Source organism: Oryx dammah, unplaced genomic scaffold, assembly GCF_014754425.2.
Source record: "Oryx dammah isolate SB20612 unplaced genomic scaffold, SCBI_Odam_1.1 HiC_scaffold_12, whole genome shotgun sequence".
NCBI lineage: Eukaryota > Metazoa > Chordata > Mammalia > Artiodactyla > Bovidae > Oryx > Oryx dammah.
The window spans coordinates 53,351,192-53,371,617 of NW_024070196.1; the positions used below are offsets into that span (position 1 = coordinate 53,351,192).

Below are 20,426 nucleotides of genomic sequence, written 5' to 3' on the forward strand. Positions count from 1 at the left end.
TTGGATTTCTATAATTTGCGACTGGAATAATCCTGAGTAACCAAAGTGTGGTAGTCTGGATAATTGTCGTTGTTAGTCTCTAAGTTGTGTCAGACTCTTTGTGACCCCTTGGACTGTAGCCTGCCAGGCTCTTCTATCTGTGGGATTTCCCTGGCAAGGATACTGGAGTAGGTTGCCATTTCCTTCTCCAGGGGATCTTCCCGACCCAAGGGTTGAACCCACATCTCCTATACTGGCAGGCAGATTCTTTTCCACTGAGCCGCCAGGGAAGCCCAGCCTTAGTAATAGCCCCCGAAATACACCTAATCCTAGGTCCTAATCCCCGCATCTCTGAATATGTTACCTAAAATGGCAAAAGAGACTGCATCCGTGCGTGCTCAGTTGCTACAGTCGTGTCTGACTCTTTGTGACCCTACGGCCTGCAGCCCAACAGGCACCTCTGTCATTTGGCTTCTCCAGGCAAGAACTCTCCTGGAGTGGGTTGCCATGCCCTCCTCCAGGGGATCTTCCTGACCCAAGGATCAAACCCACGTCTCCTGCATTGCAGGCAGATGTTTTACCACTGAGCCACTGGGGAACCCCCCAAAGAGATTGCTGCTGCTGCTGCTGCTGCTAAGTCACTTCAGTCGTGTCCGACTCTGTGCGACTCCAGAGACAGCAGCCCACCAGACTCCCCCGTCCCTGGGGATTCTCCAGGCAAGAACACTGGAGGGGGTTGCCATTTCCTTCTCCAATGCATGAAAGTGAAAAGTGAAAGTGAAGTCGCTCAGTCGTGTCCGACTCTTAGTGACCCCATGGATTGCGGCCCACCAGGCTCCTGCGTCCATGGGATTTTCCAGGCAAGAGTACTGGAGTGTGATGCCATTACCTTCTCCGAAAAAGACTGCAGATGTGATTAAATAAAGATCTTGAGAAGAGGAAATCTGGATTATCTGGGTGGACCCTATAAAGACATACTGATCTTTATGAACAGAGAGGCAGAGGGAGATTTAACACAGGATAAGAAATCAATGTAGGGGACTTCCCTGGTGATCCAGTGGTTAAGACTCCATGCTTCCAGTGCAGAGGGCACAGGTTTGATCCCTAGTCAGGGAACTAAGATCCCACATGCGGCAGAGCAAATAGGCCTGCAGGCCACAGCGAAGGATCCCATGTGCTGCAACAAGGACCCAGTGCAGCCAAATAAACAAATATTTTTTTAAAGAAAAGAAAAATGAAATCAATGTGACCACTGAAGCAAGATGCTATGCTGGTGGCTTTGAAGCAGGAAGAAAGGGCTATGCACTAAGAAATGCAAGGAACGCAGTTTTGAAAGATGGAAAAGGCAAGGAAATGGATTCTCCCATAGGGCCTCCAGAGGGAGCATGGCTCTGCTGGTATCTTGATTTCGGCCCAGTGATACTCATTTTGGACTTCTGACCTCCAGAAGTATAAAAATGTGTTGTTTTAAGCCACGAAGTTTGTGTTAATTTGTTACAGCAGCCACAGGAAACTAATAGACGAAGAGTCTCACACATACGGTTGTTGTGGGATTAGATGTGGTGATGCAGGAACAGTCCTTGTCACTGAACATGGATTTACAAAATCCTCCATAAATTTGAGCATATTATTAAGACCCAGTGGTCCAGCCTCTTGGCCATTTGTCATCCTCCATCCCTTGACCCACCCTCCCCACATTACACTTTACAAACAGGCATCACCAACCTGAATTGCCACTTCTGAAAAATTATCTCCTGTTTCTTGGAAGATATCTCCTAGTCGGAAAATGGGACACTGTGGATCCCGAGTCTTGTGAAAGATGCAAGTGCTGTTTAAATCCGGCAAGATGTTTCTCCTGCACATGATGGAAAGCAAACAAACATCTCTATTGAAAATTGAGATCCATCTCTTTCATGGGAGTGAACCAGTGTGGTACCTGGCACCGTGAGGGCCTCCAACGATCCTGCCTTCTGGGATTCACACCCTTGTGTATTCCCCTCTTACACTGTCCAGTGTTGGTCTGTGTGGCCAGTAATATATGACAGAAGTGATGGTATGCCACTTCTGAGATTAGATTATAAAATACAGTGGCTTCTCTCCTAGTTACTATCTTGCTTGCTTGCTCTTTGGCTTGGATCACTTGCTCTGGGAAGCCAGCCACCATGTCCCAAGGGGACTCAAACAGTCCGAAGGAGAAGTCCACATGGTGAAGAACTGAGTTCTCCTGATGACAGTCACTTGAGTGAGCTTGGAAGAGGATTTTTCCAGCCCTAGTCAAGTCTGGAGATGGCTGCAGCCCCCATTGACAGTTTGACTGTATCCTGAGAGACCCCAAGCCAGAACCTCCCAGTGAAGTCATTCCCAGATGTCACTCTGGGATGCCCAGAAACTATGTGAGAAAATTAAAGTTTATTGTTTTTAGCTTCTAAGTGTTGGGGTGATTTGTTATGCAACAGTAGATAACAAATACAGCCAGACATTCTGGGCACTTACGTGGTGTAATTGTGGCCAGGGAAGTCGATATTATTCTTGATGAGTACAGTGAAGTTTTCAGCACTGACCAAGAGCGCAGGCCTAAGAGAGAGAAATGCAAAATTGGGGATCAGTGACTACAGGGACCAAGGGAGTCAGTGAGCCAGTGACCAGAGGCTCTGATTTCTTGCTTGGGTCAATATGATGTTTGGAGAGAAATGCAATCCAGTGGGCAAAACCTTCCAAAATTCTCCAGCTTCTCCAGGAAGAATTTCTCCCTTCTTAAGACCCCATGGAAGGAGTTCCCTGGTGGTCCAGTGGTTGATAATCCTTGCTTCCACTGCAGGGGCACGGGTTCGATCCCTGGTTGGGGAACTAAGATCCCACAGCTGTGTGAGGTGGCATAAAAAAAGACTTCGTGGCATTTACTGTAATACTTCTCACTCTGATATAATGGTATGTCTAGGTACGCACAGTGGTGTGTTGGTAAATGTTTAAAAACCAGCTCTCCAGGAAAACAATAAGCCCTGAAATTGTAGCAGTTACTGACTATTGTGGTATATATACCCCCACCATCGCTGATTTCAAGCTACCAGTAGAACATCACTGAATTGGAATTGGGAAAGGATGAGCATAAATGGCTCAGAGCTGGTATAAGCCAGCTCCAGCACACTCCTGTTTGTATTTTCCACAATAAGCTTGGTGATCCTGCAGGGCTGAAACAATAATTTTCTCATCTTGGCATCCTCAGCCTTTAGCACAGGGCCACACATACATACTTGACTCTATCATTCACTCTCTAGAGGCTCTGAGTAGTATAAAATCCTCCATGAGTGAGAGGAGCCCAAATTCTAGACTGCCGGAAGGTCCCCCCACCATCCATGCATTCATTCATTCAACAAATATTTATTGTACCAGGAATGGGGCTGGGCCCTTGGGACGCAGTGATGAACAAGACAATCAAGGTTTTTGTCCTGGTGAGGTTGAGAATCTGTTAAAGGTGGAGAGAACAGGCTCCCTAAAATAATGCCACTGGTATCCTGTTGCCTGGCACACCTGAGTAGGTGGCAAATATACATTGGGAGAAGCACAGGCTAAAGGTGGAGGGTATTTGGAAGGGAACATCAAGAACAATCTGCTCTGGGGGCTTCCCTGGTGATCCAGTGGTTAAGACTCCATGCTTCCAGGGCAGGGGACAGAGGTTCCTTCCCTGGATGAGGAACTAAGATCCCAGATGCCACAAAGCAACTAAGCCTGGGTGCTGCAACTACTGAGCCCACACACTGTGGGGCCCGTGCTGTCACAAAGACCCTGTGTACCGCAACTAAAATCCAATACAATCAAAATTTTTTTAAAGAAAGAATGATCTGCTTTTTATTTCAGGACTTCCAAAGCCCAACTTTGGCTCTACTGGGGATGTAATTATAGAGAACACTGTAATTTTTGCCTTTCTACATCAATTCCCCCCCTCTAGCAGTAGCACCTCAATTTTTTCCCTTTTGGAAAGCCAGGTCTCTTCCACTCTCAGTCCACTCTCATCTCCTGCCCATCCCTTACAGCTCCCAGGGTGGGCATATGACCTGGAGCTGGTTTAACAGTGTAATCCACAGAGTCCAAAAGTCTGTTCTTTACATCTGTGTCTCTTTTGCTGTCTTGCATATAGGGTCATCTCTGTGGGAGAAGGTGAGAGTGGGATGATTTGAGAGAATAGCACTGAAACATGTATATTACCATATGTGAAACAGATCACCAGTCCAGGTTCGATGCATGGGAGAGGGCTCTCAGGGCTGGTGCACTGGGACGACCCTGAGGGATGGGATGTGGAGGGAGGTGGGAGGGGGGTTCAGGATGGGGGACACATGTACACCCATGGCTGATTCACATCAGTGTATGGCAAAAACCAGTACAATATTGCAAAGTAATTAGCCTCCAATTAAAATTAATTAATTTAAAAAATCACATCCCAAATGAAGCAGCTTGAATTTCATGGTGGTCTTAATATAGTCTACATTTTTAATAAGTCATCAATTAAAAAATATTTAATCAACCAGCTTTGTGCTGAGCCATCTTGATAGAGATAAAATACCATTTTCACCTCAAAGAGTCCCTAATCTGATTGGAAAACACTAACATAAAAGCAATAATAAAAGTATACAATAATGACAGAAAAAAAACAGTGTAATCCAATCCCCTTGGCTTCAGTGACTGATTCTTTGACTGTCACATGCCTTAGGCCATTGAGAACACCCCAGGATTATTGTGGGAACTATTGGGAAAGAAACACTTGTTTTCTTTAGGATTATTAGTAGCAAGGACGATGTAAACCTGGAGCGCCCCAGACCACAGTGTGAGGCGAGCCAGCATGGAAGAAGAGACAGAGGTTGGAGAGAGGAGAAAGGTAGAGGAAGAAACAGAGAAAATCTTAAGACATCATTTAAAGCCTTGATCAAGCCTTGCCTGAAGCCAGTGTTTCTGGACTTCTCATTTACGTGAGTCAAAAACACAAGCCAAAAATTAACAGTCCCTTTTTTTTTTTTCTGAAGCCAGTTGAAGTTATATTGTCACTTGCACACGCACAAAATCTTGTTTACAATAGATACCTAATATTTGCGAGAACCTTTGCCTTTAGAACATTTCAAACTTCTGGGCAACATGCTCAGAATCAAAGGACTAAATGGTCCCTTTTATTTCTCTTTCATGACGCTTAAAAATCTCCTTTTCAGAATGACAGCCCTCTGTGCATGTGTCTTATCTCTTCTATTAGATTGCAAAACTCTTGGGACCTGCTCCATATCTGGGTCTTCTTGTATTTAAAATAAAAAAAAAATGAGCACAGTTCTCCCTACTATCTGATAATGAATGTGCTGGAGAAACAATTAAATGAATCATCTTTGTAATGCTTCTCTATAACATATGAGAAACTGAAGGTAAGGGATTTACTTGTCCAGGGTCATGTAAAATTGCAGCCCAGGTCACAGAACACCAGAGATGCACGGTATTTATGTGATAAATGAGTTGCTGGCAGAGCCAGGGCTGAAAACCACAGGTAATCAAGAAGCTCTTGCCTTGAACCAGGGCCTTTTTGAATGTAGGCTCGTGTCCCTCCTGGGTCTTGGATAATTTCTTCTGGGACAAAGAATCTTCCCTGACCTACAAACGAACCTGGGCGGTGCCATTAGCGAGTGAGAGCCAGACACACTGGTGCTGCCTGGTGCTTCGCACTCCGACATCAGGAACTTTTGCCTGAGGCTTCTAAACAGTTAGTTTGGGGAAGTTTTCTCTTTGCCCCATAGATGCTGAGTCACATTTCTCTAGAACTACACTGTCCACCATACCCTAGGCACGTGTGGCGTGTGTGACTATTTAAATTGTGTCTGTGTGCTCAGTCTCTCAGTCGTGTCCAACTCTCCGTGCAACCCCACGGACTGTAGGCCGCCGGGCTCCTCTGTCCATGGGATTCTCCAGGCAAGAATACTAAGTGGGTGGCCATTTCCTCCTCCAGGGGATCTTTCTGACCCAGGGATTGGACGCATGTCTCCTGCACTGGAGGCAGATTCTTTCCCACTGAGCCACTGGGGAAGCCCGACTATTGAAATTAAATTAAACTCAAAATTCAATTCAGTTGTGGTAACCACATTTCGGGTGCTTAATAGCCACATATACCAGTGGCTACCAGACTGGATGGTGGAGGTACAGAATCTTTCTGTCATTGTAGAAAGTTCCATTGGACAGTGCTGGTCTAGAACCACCACACGTCTAGGGGCAGATCATTTCTGTGTTTGTGTGTTATTGGGCACTTTACAGTGTGCCAAGCACAGGGCTCACTGTGCAATCACTGTGCAGTTATCATCTCATTTAATTCTCACAACAGCCCAGTAAGGTTGATACAGTTGTTATCCTCATTTTATTTTTAACTGAAAAAAATATATTTTGGCCACGCTGCTTGTGGGATCTTAGTTCGACCAGGGATGGAATCTGCGCCTCCTGCATGGGAAGTGCAGAGTCTGAATCACTGGGTCTGCTGGGGAAGTCCTGTTATTCTCATTTTAAAGACAAGGAAACTGAAACCCAAAGGGGTTAAGGCACTTGTTCAAGGTCACATAGCAAGGGTGCATTAAAGCCGGGATTTGAATCCAGCTCTCCTTATTCTCTGCTGAAATGCAGTCCTCCCAGTGTTTTCCGAGGTTTAACATCAAGTTCTGCCTTCTGGGCCTGACCTTGAGAAGAATCAACACAGGGGAACACCAAATGTGTACATCACTGTGAACATTTAAGAAAACTTCTTTTCCCTTCCCTTCCTTCTCTCCTCCCTTTCCTTCTTCCTTTTTCCTATTTTCCCTCCCACCTTCTCTTCCTTAATCACTCAGTACAGACACTAACAGTCAGAGTGTTCCCTGCTATAGCACTGGAGGTGGTGTCTGGAGGTGCCCTGGAAAGTGCTGGAACACTCAAGGGGCAGGGGGCACCCAAGGGTGCTCAAGGTAGTAGCTATTTACCAGCTGGTCCAGGATTATGTCAGTATTTTGACCACAAGCAAGGCCCTCCCAGAGACCACTAGTGTGTCTGGCCTGGGAGTCACTAAGCCAGTAAGACCTGGGACTTGGGGAGGGAGGGTGGTGCTGAGAAGGGAAGCTGGGGCAGTGCCTCGCAGGGCTTCGTCTGCTTGAAGCTGCAGGCCACTGTGTCTGTCCCCTCCCTACAACTCACGCCGGAGCCTTTTCCGCTGCCTCGACAGGACACCAGGCGAAGACTTCACAGGTCTTCTGCTTCTCTTTATAATCTATACACCTGCCGGTCTGGATTCCTGTGAAGGGTCAAGGGGTTGTAGAAGCACAGGTGTGAAAGAACCGTGGGAGGAAACTCCACTCCACTCAAGCAAGAGGCTGTTTCTCAATCCAAGCAGTTTTAGTTTCTGTGTAACCTCATCCAAACCACAGGCTTACATAAGAAAAACCAAGCAAGCAACACATCGAACAGTAAGGTTTTCAAAGAAGGATCAAAGAGAAGACATAAAGACCACAGATGCTGTTAGATTTTTGCTTGCTTGTTTGTTTCTTCACAAGAAAAGATGCCTGAGAGGCAGGCAGAACAGGGTGTATTCTTTTGCCTGGTATAAATGGACTAGCACATGGCTTCTAGACAGACATCTGAGTTCCTCTAGGTGTGTACAGCATGGACCAGGATGTACAGGGCCATGCAGTAAGCACGGCACGTCTTCCTGGAGTATCAGTGTCACTAACAGATATTTGAGGGGAAAGTTAAATACTAAGTAGTGTTGGTTAACTCTCCTCCAACTCAAAGCACAAGCATTATGGAATGGAATGGAATATTCATATGCCTTTCTGTGTACATGTGTGTGGTAAACTGGCTTTTAAGGCAATGGCACCCCGCTCCAGTACTCTTGCCTGGAAAATCCCATGGACAGAGGAGCCTGGTGGGCTGCAGTCCATGGGGTCGCTACGAGTCGGACACAACTAAGTGACTTCACTTTCACTTTTCACTTTCATGCATTGGAGAAGGAAATGGCAACCCACTCCAGTGTTCTTGCCTGGAGAATCCCAGGGACGGGGGAGCCTGGTGGGCTGCCGTCTATGGGGTCGCACAGAGTCGGACGCGACTGAAGCGACTTAGTGGTGGCAGCAGCAGCAGCAGTGATAAAGAACCCACCTGCCAATTCAGGAGACATAAGAAACATGGGTTCGATCCCTGGGTTGGGAAGACCCCCTGGAGGAGAGCATGGCAACCCACTCCAGTATTCTTGTCTGGAAAATGCCCATGGACAGAGGAGCCTGGAAGGCTACAGTCCATAGGGTTGCAAAGAGTTGGAGACAACTAAAGTGACTTAGCACATGTTATAAATACTGATGGCTGGAGAGGATGTGGAGAAAAGGGAACCCTCCTACACTGTTGGTGGGAATGTAAACTGATACAGCCATTATGGAGAACAGTGTGAGATTCCCTAAAAAACTAGGAATAAATCTACCATATGACCCAGCAATCCCAGTACTGGGCCTATACCCTGAGAAAGTCACAGTTCTAAAAGACACATGCACCCCAGTGTTCATTGCAGCACTGTTTAGAATAGCCAAGATATAGAAGCAACCTAGATGTCCATCTACAGATGAATGGATAAAGAAGAGGTAGTACAAATACACAACGGAATATTACTCAGCCATATAACAGAACGAATGAGTCAGGTCTAGTGAGGTGGGTGAACCTAGAGCCTGTTGTACAGGCTGCAGAAGTTGTACAACTTCGTGAAGTTAGTCAGAAAGAGAAAAAAAAATATCATATATTAACTCACATATATGGAATCTAGAAAAATGATTTCAATGAACCTATTTGAGGGGAAGGAATGGAGAAGCCGATGTAGAAAATGGACTTGTGGACACAGTGGGCTAAAGAGAGGGTGGGACGAATGCAGAAAGTAGCATTGACATATATACACTGTCATGTGTAAAACAGATAGCTGATGAAGAGTTGCTGTATAACACTGGGAGCCCAGCCTGGTGCTCTGTGATGACCTAGAGGGATGTAGAGGAGGGAGGGGAGAGAGGCTCAGGAGGGAGAGGATGTATGCATATCATGGCTGATTCAAGTTGTTATATGACAGAAACTAACACAACATTGTAAAGCAGTTTTCCTCCACTTAAAACAAAACAATGGTATTTTTACTTTTTCTTGTTCTTTTTTGCGAAATCTGTTTCAATTTCATGTGCCTTTTTTTAAGTTAAAACAAGATCTCTGGAAACTCTGAAGGTTGATATTGCCTCCAGGGGCCCTGGGCGGGGTACACGTTCATGCTCCTCAACCTTTGGGGAAATTCAAGAGAAAATGTGTAGAATACTCAGATGATGCTATTGGGCATTCAAATTTCTATCAGTGAGAACCCTGAAGGGGATAATTCTGTGAGGTTTTCAGGAGCTGCCCTCACTGGGAATTAGAGTCACATTCATAGTCAGCAGTTGGTCCTCTGGGTTCAGAGTCGAGGCATGGGGCAGGCACAGGCCCATCCGTGGCCCAAGGAAGGTGGATGAAGGCAGCTGAGAGCCAGAAGCTAAAGAGCTGGGCTTCTCATACATCACCAGGATTCCAGACCATCCCCCTGCAGGTCTCAGAAAAAGAAATAGAACATACCTTTGCTCAGTGGGCCCAGCCATCCCTTTTTACAGCCCTGATCAGAGGAACAGAGCGTCCTGGGGGTGGGGTACTGCAGAAAGAAGGACAAAATAGTGGGGAATAAATTGTGTCTCTAAGATATAGGAGAGCAGATGTCTATGTTCACACAAACATTTGTGTGCAGATAATGCTCAAAAATCAAAACAGCCCAAACAGCCACCAATAGATGAACAGACAACTAATATCTAGGACATTCATGCGATGGAATGTTATTTGGCTATGAAAAGGAATGAATGAAGTACTGACACCTGCTACAGTGTAGATGAAACTTGAAACATGATGCTAAGTGGAAGAAGCCAGACAGGAAAGACCACGTATTGTATGGTTCTGTGTATATGAAATGTTCTGAACAGGCAAGTCCATAGACAGAAGGGTGATCCGTGGTCGCCAGGAGCTGAGGGAAGTAGGGTACTGAGAGTGACTGCTAGTGGGTATGATGTTCCTTTTTGGAATGATGAAAATGTTCTGGAAACTGACTGAGATGATATTTGCCCAGTTCGGTGAATATACTAAAAAACACTGAGCTAAACGCTTGAAAATGGTGTGTTTTATGGTACATGACTTATATCTCAATAAAAAATAAAAATAGGGACTTCCTTGGTGGTCAAGTGGCTAAGACTCCGCACTCCCAATGCAGGAGGCCAGGGTTCGATCCCTGGTAAGGAAACTAAATCCCTCTCACTGCTACAAAGATTTCACATGCAGCAATGAAGATCCTGCATGCTGCAACTAAGACCTGATGCAGCCAAATAAATGAATACTTTTAAAATTAATAAATATATAAAAATAAGTAAAAGTCTAAGAAGCATATGCCAGGGGCCACTTTCAGGGAACAGCCCTTGGTTTGGAGATCAGGGGCCTGGATCATACAGCCTTGTGGCTGAGGAACCAAGTGAAGCAGACAGGTGCAATGGCTCAGCAGGAAATGTGGAAATAAAGGATTCCAGCCAGCCCTCTCTCCTGGCCTGAGAAAAATGAGGTCAGTCAGCTTCTAAGACTAAGGGCTGAGGGCAGAATGAGGAAAAGAAAAGTGAGATGGCTTGGTTTATGCATTCTCGACTTCCCGATTTCTGAGGACCAGGTTTAATGGTCAGTCTTAGGGAGACCAGGAGTTTCATGAAAATAGGCTCTTCCGTGCAGTGTTACAGAAATTCAGGGGAGGGCCCAGGCTTGGATGCAGGTGCAACCAGGTTTGGCAATAGCTGCATCATTTTCTAGCTGAGTGGCCTCAGCCAGGTTACTTTGCCTCTCTGTACCTCAGTTTCCTCACCCCTAAAAGGGGAATGGAGAAATTTGTCTTATATGGTTGTTGTGAAGATTAAATGAGTTATGATGGGAAAGGGGTTAGCCCATGGCTTTTGCTTAGTGAATGTTTCCTGTAGTTTTCAATCTCTTTCACTTTCATGTTCTCTTTTCTTCCCAAGTTGCCTTCTTCCTGTCACCCAGCATGTCCTTGGTTTGCTGCTCTTGTGATCCCCAACTATATTGTGAACCCTTTGAACACAAAGCCTGGGTTGTGTCTTTGTAGTCTGAGTGTCTGACACATAGTCAGTCTGGATAAACATGGAAAGAATGAATGAATGATCATTCACTGTGACTCATGGGAAGTTACGTTATTTTGATTATCGACTGGAAAGAAATCTCAGGAAAGAAGATAAACCGACTCTATTTTAAGGTGAAATTCCAAAATTAAAAAAAAAGAAAAAACAACAGACATTCTAATCCTCTCTTTTGTGATTGTCACATGCATCAACGATGGCCACAAATTCTCTGTCACTCTTGCCATTGGGAGGTATCTTCCCTTCCCTTTGAAGCTAGGTCTGACTCTGATCGAATAACCAACAGAAGGCAGTGGGAGTAACACTGTGTCAGCTCTAGTCCTGAGCTTGGGAGGCCTGGAATCTTCTTTTGGTCTGGCGGATCCTGAGCTGCTGTGAGGAAGTTTGGAAAGACTACGTGGAGAGACCCTGAAAGGAGGAGAAGCCTTAAGAGTCCCCAGAGAGGAAGAGAAGGCAAGCCATGAGAGCCCCCACACAGATCCCAAGATCAGCAGAACTGCCCAGCAGAGCTCTGTCAACCCCTGAACTATGAGAGTTCCTAAAATACTCATGGCTTTAGGGACTTCCCTAATGGTTGAGTGGTTGAGTCTTCACCTTCTAATGCAAGGGGTACAGGCTCGGTGCCTGGTCAGGGAGCTAAAATCCCACATGTCTCACGGCCAGAAACACAAAACATAAAATAAAAGCAATGTTGTAACAAATTCAGAGAAGACTTTAAAAAAAATGGTCCACATTAAAAAAAAAATAAAAAAAGAAATGCTCGTGGCTTTAAGTCCAGCAGGTTCAGGGTAGTTTGTTATGCAGCAATAGATTATTAGGACCAATGTCTCTTCATTTCAGTGTACACCTGGGGCTTGGCCATTTACTGGAGACAGATGTCAAGCCCTATCCTTGACTTCCACCTTCCGGTAAGAATTGCAGGGCAGGGAAGGGGGGTGGGGTTGGGGGGGTGGAGGGGGCGGCTGTCAATATGCAAAGAGAGGAGGCAAATTTCCCACTAGAGCAACCCAAATCAGCTCAGATCACAGATTAAAATCCCCAGAGTTACAGTATTCTCCAGGCTGGCATTGCCTCCACAGAACTCAGTCTGAGTGACAGCCTGTCTGAGAAGGAGTAACTTGTCATTTGGGTCATAACAGCTCGCATTGGAGTTCATTTTACAATGCATCATGCCTTGTTTCCAGCCTGTCACAGAGATTCGCTCATTGTTTCAATAATCCCAAGACCTAGGTTTTGCAATCAGCCCCATCTTGCAAATGACACCAGGACACAGAGCCGTGAAGTTACCTGCCCAGAGTCACAAAAGTAATAAGTCAAGTTTTGAACCATTTGCAGTCAAGCTCCTAAAATCCAGGCTCTTAATCTCTGTGATATCCTGACTCTCTTCCTTGACTTCTTTTACAAGTCTCTTTATTGATTTCTTGTAAGGGTCAATAACTTGAAAAGTATTTGTGAAAAGTGCCATGGCAGGGGTGGGGGCCGGGGTGGAGGAGTGTGAGTAGCAATTTCAAAGTATGGGACAGAGGGAACCAAAGGCCCCAACTGGATTCAACTTTGGATGCTGCTGGGTAGGGAGATGGAAGGAAATATTTAGTTGGACAGGCAGCTGGCTACTTCATTAGAGTAGCAGGGACATTTCAGGGGAAGTGGAGGCGAAATAAACGTCGAGAGGTCTCTTTTTAGGGGAGCATTATTGAGACAGACCTGAAGGGAACGTTCACTTATTTCCAAATTTAGGTAGAAATGATGGCAAGGACTGTGATACGAGAGAGCATATCCACACTGAGCTCCCAGACACTCAGAAATCTAGGCGTTGTCACGAGAGGGCTGATGAGCAAGACCCACAGGCAAGGCTGGCCTTCCCCACAGGCGCTGCACCTCACCTCTCGGTGTTGGGACAGTCCCTGGTAAAACACAGTTGTCTTACTTGAGAGGGGAACAACAGGAGGGTGTTGCCTAGGAAGACATCACTATAGACAAACTGATCAGAATAGCTAGTTGTCATTTTATAGAGCAGTGAACAAGACTGGGATGGGACAGAATAAGATACACATGTTTTTATAGGGAAGAAAGTTTTCCAGAAGAAGGCAGAAGGTTGAGAGAGAGTACGGAGAGGGCAAAGCAAGGTGGGGAAAGAGTGAGTGGATGGTGGTAGTGAGGGTGAGAGATGTCGGGGCTTCCCCACTTCACGTAGCGCCTAAAACTCAAGAAGTGCAATGAAATATCAAACTTGCACTGTCTGACATCTTCCCAGGCTCACCCTGCAGGCAGTTCACAGTGAACAATGGGAGAAGTTGTAAATGAGGACAGCTGGATTCTAAGTCTGGCTCTGCCTCCAGCAAGCTGTGTGATATTGGGAAGGTCACTGATTCCAGTATCAGTGCTGATCTTTGTGCTGACCTGTGAAATAAGGCTGGGAGTGCTGCTACCCCCCTAAAGTTGTTGTGAGGCTCCATTAAAACATGAGACACTATGCAAACGCCAAGGTTCCATGCTGTCCCAAGCTGCTCCGGGAGCAAGGAACGGAGCAAGCAGGCCTCGAGCTGCACAGCCTCCTAGTGCCACAGCTGGAGACCCAGGGCGACAGACAGAGATCTGGTGGTTACAGAGCCAGAAATGCAGGGTCTTCTCACCCTTACCAGCCAGCCCACATCTACACCCCTGTTCTGTAAAAGCAGAGGCTCAGTCAATATCTGTGGGCTCTACCACACCCCTGGTCCCAATTTCCATTTTCTCTGACCTGTGCCTCCTCCAGAAATTCTTATCACCCATCCCTCTTTCCTTACCTCGGGACACAACCCTTGCTCTTGGCCTTCTGTCTTGAGAAAGTTTGTCATCATAAAAAAGGAGTTCCCCTGCAGAGAAAAAGGAGAGAAGGCAAAATGGCAAGCCCTTTAAGAACAGAACTGCTTAATCATAGTAATCCAACTGGCTAAGTGCCTGGGGGCGAACCTTTCCACTCTTCTAAGCTTCAGTCTAGAAATCTGGGTCTGGAAGCAAATCGACTACCCAGAGCGCTTAATATCCAAGCTGGATGAGCCGCCCTGCTGAGCCGAGGGAGAGAGGAGGAACATTCAAATTGATTGAGCACTCATTTTCCATTCCAGCCTCAAAAGCAGCCTTTTCATTTTGAGGGGACACAGTAAGTCCCATTACATTGAAAACCAAAAGATATGAGGAGGCAGAGGTGGGGGTGTTACCTCCATCAGAATGCTATTCAGATTATCCAGGACTTTAATGAAAGGGTCATAGGGCATCCCACCACCTGGGCAATAAATAGGTGGAGATTTTAATGACACTCTGTTAGAAACAAATGGATAGCAGCTTGGCTTTTATGGTTTTTCAAAGCTTTCCAGCTTCCAATGGGCCCTTTCGTCCCTCTTACCACCCCTCTCCATTTGTTCTTTGGTGTTCTCAACTCCACTTCAACCTCTCCCTTTTGAGAATTCTACGTTCATTTTATCTTTTTTTGGCAGATTGAGACAATCTCAAGCCCTTTCGCTATGGTCCACACCTTTCCATTCTTTGTCATCTGTAGCCTTCCCTTGTCCAAAACTGTAGCCAAGAGTTTTCCTGGAGACATTTTTGTTGATAAAATGCCACACAAACAATATAAAAGGGCTCGTCCCCTCAAGGCAGAAAGTTCTTTGCCCTTCTGGATCTAGGCAAAACTTGCTGACTTGATGGCCCTGCTTCTGACAAGCTATGTATAAATAAAGTTTGAGTGAATCAAATCATGTTTTCAATGCACCAGGACACACTGCTATTTTGAGAAACCCTGTAGGAATTGATAAAGCAAAGTGTCATCTCCTTTGAGTTGCTGCATCTGACCCAATTTTGCAATTTTTAGGTTTTCTCAGTTGGGATTTTCACAGAGCTTTTTAAATGGGGCCAGTGTTTTTCTGGAACGAGTCTCTAGGTCCCAGGGGAGGAGGAAGAGGGCCTGGGGACAGTGACCAGGGACGATTCCTGGGAGGATGCTGACAGGTGCTCACCTGCAAGGGGAAGGTGTAATCCGCCATATCAAAGACACTCCGCACAACCTTCTTCTGCCCATTCTCCATAATCTCCTTTTTCACCTCTGCTATCCCTTTTATCTTGCTGTGCACAGAACTGATGACAGGCTCTTTCCGTTGGTACCGCTTGTCACTCACCAAAGCAAAGCTAAATGACAGACACAGAAAAGCATCAGCGATTTTCTCAAGGGAGACACAGTGCCATGGTTTTGGATGCAGGAACTGAAAGCCAGCTCCATTAAAATCCAGGCTTTGCTGGGTGACTTTGGGCAAGTGACTCGCCTTCTCTGTGACTCATTTTCCTTACCAGTAAAATGGGAAGAATAGTCATACCTACCTCATGGGGTTGTTTTGAGGATGGACTGAAATACCCATGCAAACTCCTCAGCACTGTATCTGGCTCATAGTGAGCTTTCATCATGTGGAAACTGTTGTCCCCAATACCAGTCTCTAATATCACTTAATATAGACCTTAATTTATAGATTGCCTTCTCAAATAGCAAAGTCCACCCCAGGTCAGTCCACCAGCTTTGTTCTGGGACTCAGTAACACATTAGCATCTACCTAAGGGTTTGTTCCAGGTTTCCCAGATGGCGCTAGTGGTAAAGAACCTGCCTGCCTAATGCAGGAGACATAAGAGACCTGAGTTCAATCCCTGGGTCAGGAAGATCCTCTGGAGGAGAGCATGGCAACCCACTCCAGTATTCTTGCCTGGAGAATCCCATGGACAGAGGAGCCTGGTAAGCTACAGTCCATAGTGTCACAAAGAGTCAGACACAACTGAAGCAACTTAACATGTACACACATACGTAAGGGTCTGTCCAGCAGGTCAGCTTCCTGTTTTCCAGAAACACCTGCCTGGTGTTAAAAATAGCATTGGTAATAGCAGCTTACCCTTTATTGAGTACTTAGTACATGTTCTAAATGCATCACCTCCTTTAGTGCTCACAACAGTGATAGGAGACAGTTCTGTAATCATCCCCTTTTGTAGATGAGAGAATGGGCTCAAAGAGGTGAAGGAACTTGCCCAAGATTGCACAGGTCATCAGTGGCAGGCCTGAGGTCTTTGACTGGTCGACTATAGAGCCCAGAGCAAGACCTCTTAACCGTGTGCTATATTTATTCATCCATGATGTGGCTTTGCCTCTGGTTTCCTGCCTTCTGATCTATTCATAAGCTATTAATGCCTTCTTTAGAATATGACTCTATGTCATTATAGTGGGGGGAAGAGAGGGAAAAAGTGGAATTGATAACTAAAAATGGTAGATTCCATCTTCATTTATCCATTTCCTGTTTTCCATTGCCCTGAATAATTGATTTTATTTTATTTTGTTTATTTATTTTTTGCTGTCCTGTGCATCATATGGGATCCTAGTTCCCAGACCAGGGATCAAACAGATGCCTCCCCTGCAGTGGAAGTGTGGAATCTTAACCACTGGACCACCAGGGAAATCCCTTAAGAGTCTGTTTTAAATGCTTTGTTTATTCATTGGGCATGTATCTGTTTGGTTTCTTCCCTCTGCTCAGCCTCTAATATCTGAATGTTGTTAGGCAGTCAGTAGCTGTCCTCTATGACCTGACCCTGGGAAATAGAGATACTGTAGGCCAAGGTTTGGTCCCAGCTGTTCTCAACCTTGGCTGTACAGTGGAATTACTTAGGGAGCTTTCAAAATTGCAGCTCCCTGGTCTCATCCCTGGAAACTGATTCAATAGGTCTGGGGAGTTATCCAGGTGCCTATATATTTTTCTGAAATTGATTCTAATACCCAGTCAGGGTTGAAAACCCCTAAGAGACTCATGGAAAAACAGCTCACATTTGGCAATATGAAGTACTGTACATTTGAGGTGCATTCCCCACGCCCCAACAATTTCACTCTTAGGTGTATGCCCCAGAGGAATCCTCAAAGAAGGTGCCCAACAATTTATGTACAGGAAATTGTAAAGCTGCACTATTTATAATAGGGAAAACTGGAAATCATGGAAATATTCTTGAACACTGAATGGGTGAATAAATTGTTGGATTTATTCTCTGGAAGGTTCTGTAACAGTGAAAGTGAATGGAGAGCTGCTTGCATCGATGTGGAAATAACGTAACATTGAGTAAGGAAAGCATGCCGCAGAATGAGATAGAGTTTAAAGAAATTAAAAATGATATTATGTGCTCAAACAAATACCTGTCCACACATATTCATGGCACACTATTCACAATAGTCAAAAGGTGGAAACAACCCACACGTTCATTAAAAGATGATGGACAATCATCTACCCGTGAAAAGGAATGAAAGGAGACACACGCTGTCCTGTGGACAAACCTCAGAAAACTCTGTGCTAAGTGAAAGAAGACAGACACAAAAGACCATGTAGTGTATGATCCCACTTATACGAAACATCCAGAATAGGCAAATCCACCGAGACAGTAGACTGATGGCTCCCTGGGGCTGGCGGAAGGGGTAAACGGGAAGTACGTGCATAATGAGGTTGCTGTTGAGTTCTGTAAGTTTATTTCTGGCTCTGCTGGGTCTTCATTGTTGTGGGAGGGTTTCATCTAGTTGTGGCGGGCAGGATGGGGGCTGCTCTCTAGCTGCGGTATGCTGGCTTCTCATCACGGTGGCTTCTTTTGTTGTGGTGCCTGGCTTTAGCTGCCCCACGGCGTGCGGAATCTTCCCAGACCAAGGACTGAGTCCATGTCGCCTGCATTGGCAGGCTGATTCTTAACCATTGGACCCCCCAGGGAAATCCACATAATGAGGTTTGCAGAGAGCCCAATTTGAGATCCAATGAGCATATATGAGACAGAGCTATCCAGTGTAATTCCATAGACAAATATGATGATGCTTATTCAACAGTGTATTTCAGCCTATCATCACAATGCACGATGTTCTTCTGTGTTGGATATTGCAACAGTCTCCCAGAATAACCGTGTCCATTTAACCCTCCATTTGGGAAGCTCAGTCTCTTGTTGTTGGTATGTCGCTCAGTCACATCCAGCTCTTTTGTGATCACATGGGCTGTAGCCCACCGAGCTCCTCTGTCCATGGGATTCCCAGGCAAGAATACTGGAGTGAGTTGCCATTTTCTTCTCTAGGGGATCTTCCCGACCCAGGGATCAAACCTGTGTCTCCTGCATTGGCAGGCAGGTTCTTTACCACCGAGACACCTGGGAAGCCCTTAGTCTCTCATATTCATCCCCAAATGCATGATGTGGTATAGATCAGCCTTAATGGAATCCAGCCCTCTCAGAAATCAGAAAACTTGTCTTTATATATCCATGGTTCAGTGTCTTAAGACTCCACACTCCCAGTGCAAGGGCCTAGGTTTGGTCCCTGGTCAGGAAACTAGATCCCACCTGCCACAGCTAAAAGGTCTAAAGATCTTAACGCGACTGCAAGGTCCTAACGCAACAAAAACTGAAGATCCTATGTGCTGCAACTAAGAACTGATGTAGCCAAATAAAGAAATAAATGTTTTTCAAAAAGAATCAAAATGCTTCAGAGATGCATCAAAGAAAATAAAGAGGAAACAAAAGAGTCTGCATATGGAAAGAACATTCTAACGATTGTCCTAGCAGCTGTCTCCTGATCTCCTTGGTGAATCAGACAAGCCATGCCACCTCTTTGGGTAATGGATTTAGTCTCTGAATGGGGAGATAACTTGGACAGCAAAGAGATCAAACCAAATAATCCTAGTGGAAATCAATCCTGAATATTCATTGGAGGGACTGATGCTGAAGCTGAAGCTCCAGTACTTTGGCCATCTGATGCGAAGAGCCAACTCATTGGAAAAGACCTTGATGCTGGAAAGATTGAACACAAAAGGAGCAGGGGTCTGCAGAGGATGAGATGGTTAGATAGCATCACTGACTCAATGGAAGTGAATTTGAGCAAACTCCCAGAGATAGTGAAGGACAGGGAAGCCTGGCATGCCACAGTCCGTGGGGTGGCAAAGAGTCAGACACGACTTAGCGACTGAACAGCAACAACAACGGGGGGATAACTCCCTGGCTCCCTAATCTCTGTGACTGTTCAGCTCTAAGAAGCTACAATTCTCTGTATTCGGAAGAGCGCAAAACCACTGGTCCCTGGAGTGAACAGGGGCATGATGGAACTGGGGGATTCAGCTGGGCCTTGTAGGATGGATAGGTGGAGATGGGGGAGAAGAAAGCTGAAGAGTCTGGGAAGACGAAAGAGAATAAAAGTGACAGGAGCCTGGGTCCTCACAGACCAGTCTAGCTGAAGAGGAGGGCTGCGGAGGGGCAGCAGGAGGACAGAAGGATGGAGGGGAAGGTCCGCTGGAGGAGTCCCCAGACTGGCACACTGCACCTGACTCACCAGTTGTAGACCACGATGCACACCATAAAGAGGTTTTTCAGAAACCCAATCCACGAATTCTCAATGAGAAGGACTTTCACAGACTTGGCCTGGCATCTCAGGGGGGTTTGGCTGCATGCACCCATGGTGAGAGAGTCCTCAACGTGCCACGGGAAGGAAATGCCTCTCAGCAAAGCCAGACTTCACCCACACAGTGCCTGAGCTCACTGAGCAAAGGTAACACTAGAGTGAAAGGGTGTGACCTGAACGTGAACCATCCTCCCATCCGGTTAACTGATGTCTACCCCAGGGCCAATAGACTTCTGTGGGCCCCTAAGAGAACTGTGGGTCCTTCCTGGGCCCTCTGTGCCTCATGGAGTAGTTGAGCCTGCAGCCTCTGCAGCTTATGTTTAAAATCCCAAGAGAAGAATCTGATTGTGTCCAACCCTGGTCCACTCAGCTGCGTGAGTGTGTGTGTGTGCGGGGGTGGTTAGAAAGGGGCCAGGGGAAGTCAGAGATGTACTGCGAAGAAAGCGAAGGAGAGCCTGTACCCTGAAAGGCAAGTTAAATGCTGGCTTCCTGTGGCTGCTGTAATAAGCCACCAAGAACTTAGTGACTTAAAATAACACAAACATTTTTTCCTCTTAGTTCTGGGGAGTCAGATGCCTAAAATCATTCTTAGAGGATTCAGATCAAGGTGACAGCAGGCCTGCTCCCCACTGGAGTCTCCACTAGAGAGTCTGTTCTCACCTCTTCCAGCTTCTAGACCATCCCCGGATTCCCAACCACAACTCTCTACCCTCAACTCTTGTCACATTTTCTTTTTTTCGACTTCAACTCTCTTGCCCCTCCCCCTTATAAGGACTCTTGTGATCATGCTGGGGCCACTCAGATAATCAAGAATAAGCTCTCCA

At 45.9% G+C, this 20,426-nt stretch overlaps 1 protein-coding gene across 1 annotated transcript in view; it reads right to left on the reverse strand.

The window, feature by feature from the left end:
* The window catches only part of P2RX7 (purinergic receptor P2X 7), a 55,218-nt gene that overhangs the window by 17,633 nt on the left and 17,159 nt on the right, over positions 1–20,426 (reverse strand). Inside the window, exons 2-7 of the mRNA XM_040250780.1 lie at positions 15,185–15,353; positions 13,976–14,044; positions 9,589–9,661; positions 7,159–7,255; positions 2,473–2,553; positions 1,705–1,834 (exon numbers count right to left, since the gene is read on the reverse strand). Coding sequence (XP_040106714.1) covers positions 1,705–1,834; positions 2,473–2,553; positions 7,159–7,255; positions 9,589–9,661; positions 13,976–14,044; positions 15,185–15,353 — 619 coding nt within the window. The remainder of the gene's footprint in view (positions 1–1,704; positions 1,835–2,472; positions 2,554–7,158; positions 7,256–9,588; positions 9,662–13,975; positions 14,045–15,184; positions 15,354–20,426) is intronic.